The sequence below is a fragment of the Microtus ochrogaster genome, chromosome 5 (assembly GCF_000317375.1).
Source record: "Microtus ochrogaster isolate Prairie Vole_2 chromosome 5, MicOch1.0, whole genome shotgun sequence".
NCBI lineage: Eukaryota > Metazoa > Chordata > Mammalia > Rodentia > Cricetidae > Microtus > Microtus ochrogaster.
Genome location: NC_022012.1, coordinates 49,185,615 through 49,190,786, shown reverse-complemented (window position 1 = coordinate 49,190,786; position 5,172 = coordinate 49,185,615). Strand labels below are relative to the sequence as shown.

The following is a 5,172-nucleotide window of genomic DNA, read 5'->3' as shown; positions in this document are numbered from 1 at the left end:
AAAAAAAAAAAAACAAGGTTCAGAGAGTTTAAGTTACTAGCCTAAGTTTACACAGATTCCCACGTTTGCAGGGCTTCTAAGCCCCTGAATGTGTGTGACCTGGTAGAATTCTTGTCCCTCCTGAGTCCCAGTTTCCCAGTTTGTAAATGGAAAGCATCATTAGCCTGGAAGCCCGGGTTTGCAGAGTGCCCTGGCGGATGGGAATCTGTAGGCAGGATGTCTTTGCCGAGAGAGGTAAGCAACCATTTCTCCAGAAACTGACAGGAATGCCTCCCTCAGTGGCCAGTGCCTCAGAAGCGGAACACCGCCTGTTCCAGTACCTGTTCGAAGATTACAACGAGATCATTCGGCCTGTGGCGAACGTGTCCCATCCCGTTGTCATCCAGTTTGAGGTGTCCATGTCTCAGCTGGTGAAGGTGGTAAGTGCTGGAGCCACAAGATGTGGCCGTGGGGATCTCTGGAGCCTGCCTGGAGTCAGCCTTATTTCTATCATTCACCTGTCAACTTCAATCTCACTTTCTAGGATGAAGTAAACCAGATCATGGAGACCAACCTGTGGCTGAAGCAAGTACGTGCGCGCAGATTCTGTGTACTGCTGCCCCCTGGTGGTAATCGCTTTATTTGCTGATGGGAAACAAAAGGGGCTGCCCTCTTGCTGAACCTGGAGCTCGATGATTCTGCTGGTCTAGGGAGCCAGGTTACCCTGGGAATTCCTTCTCCACCCCCTGGGATTGTGAGATGGGAAGGTTGTGTGGGTGCTGGGGGTCCAGTTGTCACACACAATCGCACGGGGCAACCCCCTCTTGTACCATTTGAGACATTGTAGCCCAGGATGGCCTGGAACTTCCTGTACAGCTTAAACTGGCCTTGAACTCATAACCCTCTTGCCTCCACCTCCTGGCCCCTCTGCCTGGGGCTCAAGGTATGTAAAGAATAGGAGTTTAATGTAGGGAGCTGTCAGAAGTCCCGAAGGCCGAACCTTGGTTAACGTATTCAGAGAAGGCACCGATGAATGGCTCCTGATTGGTTGACAAAGGTTGAACTCCCCTAGCAGTGAGGTCTGACTTCCTAGGGCAGGGGCAACCTTCAGACTTAGCCCATGCTGTCTGCCCTGCTACCCCCAAGTTGCTCCCTTGGTCCAACATACTTTGCCGCAGGGAAATGGCTCAGTGACCCAAAGCAGAGGTGACTGGCAGGCCAGTCACTGTGATGGCCATGATGCAGTGTCAGGAGAAAGCCTGGTCCTTCCACTACCTTCTATCTCCCCGCCTCCTTCCACCAGATCTGGAATGACTACAAGCTGAAATGGAAGCCCTCTGACTACCAAGGGGTGGAGTTCATACGCGTCCCCGCGGAGAAGATCTGGAAACCAGACATCGTGCTTTATAACAAGTAAGGAGCTGGCTGTCCCAACCTCTGGTTGGGCAGACTGGGCTCTGTGTCCTCCAGCCACTCAATGGCCAGCCTTCCTTGGCCTTTCCCTCTGCAGGCTCTGGGCATCTGTTGTGTACTGGGTACCATGGATGCCAGCGAGCCACAGAGCGGCAGGATGCAGAGTGATTCCTAAGAGAATGATGTGTAGCTGGAGGAGGGGAAAGGTCACCAGGGAAGCTGCTGGGAAGAAATGTCATTAAAGTGGGCCTTGAAGGTCACATGGGATCTGGAACAGGGGAACAGCAGCAGGAAGGTCCAGGGAGGCAGGAGAATGTGTCATGGGTAGCTGCACTGTGGGGTAGAAGGCTGGAGGATCAGGGAGAGCCCAGTCTATGGTGGGGAGGGGGGGTGGGGATCTGGGACTGCAGGGGAGGGCCTTGCATGTGGCACCATTACTAGCTCCTTGGTAGGGATGGGAGTAGATGGCCGTCTCGCCCTATTTAAAAGATGATACTCATGGGAGGAGAGAAGGGCTGGGCAAGACTCATAGATTGTCCTAGGTTCCCGAGCTAGCAACCAGCTAGCCACCGAGGAGCCACTAAGCACACAGCTGCTCCGAGGTTAGACTATTTTCTTTTTTGTGGCTTGTTCTTTAGCATGGCTACGCACCGGATTTTTACCTGCCTCAATTCATCCCAGTATCCGCCATGGGCAACTTCTTCTGCATGGTTCTGAAAGAGAGTTTTGGGGGAGGGGGTGTTGAGTGTTCTGAGAGCCCGGAAAACTGGCCCCAGCCTTGGCTCATTTCTCCGCAACCCTCTTTGCGTTCTCACTGTAAAGTTTGATTTTTTTTATGTTTATTTATTTGTGTTGGGGGTGGAAGGAGGTAGAGATGGAGGGAGGGAGGGAAGGAGGGAAGGAAGGGGGAAGGAAGGGAGAGAGAGGGTGAGCCTATGTGGAGGTCAGAGGACAATTGCAAGGGTCAGTTCCCGGATTCCACCATGTAGGTCAGCGGTCTGAGAACAGATCCCAGGCCATCAGACTTGGTGGCATCTTTACCAGGTGAACCTGGTCTCTGCCATTTTTTTAAAAATTCCCAAATGCAAATTTCAGTATTGAATCAGGTCGTCTTTTTGAGACAGGGTCTCACCGTGTAGCCCAAGTTGGCTTCAAACTCATGATTCTCCTGCCTTGGTGTCCCATGTGCTGGGATTCTAGGGTGCGTATACCATACCTTCCACATATGATCCTTGTCTTTGATGGGCAGGTATTTCTTCTTCGTTTCTGACCCTAAGATTAACTCCTAAGGTGCTGGAACCCCATTTCCCCCTTCCCCGGCCCACCTCCAGTCAGCGGCCATCCCTCTGGCCTTGCAATTCTCATGGTTCTCCAGCTCTGTGCTCTTGTGTGCTGATGTTCACGGGACACTGAAACCCCCACTGAAGGCATGGACAGTGGGCTCGTTCTGCTATCCGAGGTGCCCCATTTTTCTGAAGGAATCTTAGTTTTTCCAGAGTTTCTGCTGTTCAGAGGTTTTTCCCACCCTTGCCCCATTTCCACACATAATTTTCTGCATATGCATGAGCATGTCAGCGGGAGGGCGGGGCACCCCTCTGCATATTCATGAGGATCGGTGGGTCCAGCCTCTGCCTGTTCATTAGGGTTACAGAGGGGTCAGAGAGTTCATTAGGGTTACAGAGGGGTCAGAGAGTTCATTAGGGTTACAGAGAGTCAGTCTCTCCAGAGCAAGTTGGCCAGCCTCATCATCCCTCTGGGTTTGATTGAGCAACCCTTGGTAAGCTCTGGGTTTGATTGATAGACCCTGCCTCGGTGAATAAGGATGAAAGAACAATCAAGGATAATTCCTGACATTGATTTCGGGCCTCTACATGCACTGCATACATGGGCACCCCACACGTGTGACCACATACACACAGATAGACATATGCTTCATGCATAACACAAACACACACAAACAGAAAAGAAAGATGGTGGAAATACGGAAGGGCAGTGTCTTAGTTAGAGTTACTACTATTGCTATGATCAAACACCATCATCAAAAGCGGTGAGGACCGGAGCTCACTCGTGGTGGGAACCTGGAGTCAGGAGCTGATGCAGAGAATTGCCACTTACTTGACCGCTTCCAGAGCTTGCTCAGTCTGCTTTCCTAGAGAAGCCAGGATTACCAGTCCAGGGGTGGCCCCACCCACCACGGCCTGGGCCCTCCCTCGTCAATCACTAAGAAAATACTCTGCAGGCTTGCTTATAGCCTGATCTTATAGAGACATTTTCTCAGCAAAGTTCTCTCCTCTCTGATGTCAAGTTGACATAAACTAGCCAGCACAGGCAGGTTTGTGGTGACAGTTTGCCAATGCCTGGACTTGGCCCTGAACTTTGCAGTAGGTTGCTTCCTTCTCTGACATTTGTTGATCCTTGCTCAGGAGGCCCCTGTGTTATGTAGGGTCTTCAAGGTTCTCACAGAACCCTGGGGCTGGGGGTGGTGGCGCTGGTACTGAGTCTGAGTTCCCCTGGAGGCTGAGGAGAGCTCTCTTTCCTCATACCGCTGCTCCTTTCCTCTGAAGTCGTCGGGGATTAAGGTTCTGGAAACCCAGGAAGGAAAGCCAGCCAGCTGAAGCAGACATGGGTAGGGGCTCAGGCTCTGAGTTGTCACGTGCAACAACTGTGTGTCCAGTGGAAGGACAGAGACCAGCAGGGAGCAATGATCTCCACCAGAGCGCTGCCTTTCCAATAGCAACATAAGGCCATCCTGAAGCTTTAGAATTCTGACTCTTTCAGATTTTCACCTGGCCACCAAAAGGGCCATGAAACCCAAGGATGCCTCCAACTGTTTCAGGCTAAGAGACCCAGGGAGTTGGTTCCAGAGGTCAAGAGTCTTCAGTGGGGGTGCATGCTTGTAATCCCAGCATTCAGTAGGCTAAAGCGGAAGGATCGTGAGTTTGAGTCTAGCCTGAGCTACAGTAGCATGTCTTTATCCACAAAGGAAGAAATCCTTCAGTGGGTGGGACACTTGTGAGAACCACGTGACCTTGCTATCAGACGGCTTCCGTGGGTCAGAGATAGATTGCTGAACGCAAGCTCTGCAGGGAACTGAGTGTCACCAGTTCTCCTGTGAAGACCTCAGCATATAGACATCAACAGGACGACCCTCAGAAAAGTGTGTTATCTAGAGAAAAAGAAGCGAGGTGGATAATAAGGCTAAAAAAGAGCAGAAACAGGAGTAAGTGGAGACAGACAGGGAGGGAAGTGAAGACCAACCGGTTCGCTGAGTTTTATTTGAAAGTGTGTTCTTTTTTTTTTTTTTTGATTTAGTTATTTATTATGTGTACAGTATTCTGTCTGCATGTATGCCTGCAGGCCAGAAGAGGGCATCAGATCTCATTACAGATGGTTGTGAGTCACCATGTGGTTGCTGGGAGTGCTCTTAGCCAATGAACCATCTCTCCAGCCCGAAAGTGTGTTCAATGAAATCAGAAAACGTGTTTGTTTTTATTGGAGAACAGTATTGGGAGGAAATGGGGGCAGTAGAAGAACTGGAGGAAAGGGGGCAGTAGAAGAACTGGAGGAGGGGGCAGGGGTCAAACTGGAGGAGGGGATAGGGGTAGAACTGGAGAGGAGGGGGCAGGGGTAGAACTGGAGAAGGGGCAGGGGTAGAACTGGAGGAGGGGGCAGGGGTAGAACTGGAGAGGGGACAGGGGTAGAACTGGAGGAGGGGCAGGGGTAGAACTGGAGGAAGGGGCAGGGGTAGAACTGGAGGAAGGGGCAGGGGTAGAACTGGAG

At 51.4% G+C, this 5,172-nt stretch overlaps 1 protein-coding gene across 1 annotated transcript in view; it reads left to right on the top strand.

The window, feature by feature from the left end:
- The window catches only part of Chrna3 (cholinergic receptor nicotinic alpha 3 subunit), a 13,025-nt gene that overhangs the window by 1,947 nt on the left and 5,906 nt on the right, over positions 1 to 5,172 (top strand). Inside the window, exons 2-4 of the mRNA XM_005347385.3 lie at positions 280 to 419; positions 524 to 568; positions 1,283 to 1,392. Coding sequence (XP_005347442.1) covers positions 280 to 419; positions 524 to 568; positions 1,283 to 1,392 — 295 coding nt within the window. The remainder of the gene's footprint in view (positions 1 to 279; positions 420 to 523; positions 569 to 1,282; positions 1,393 to 5,172) is intronic.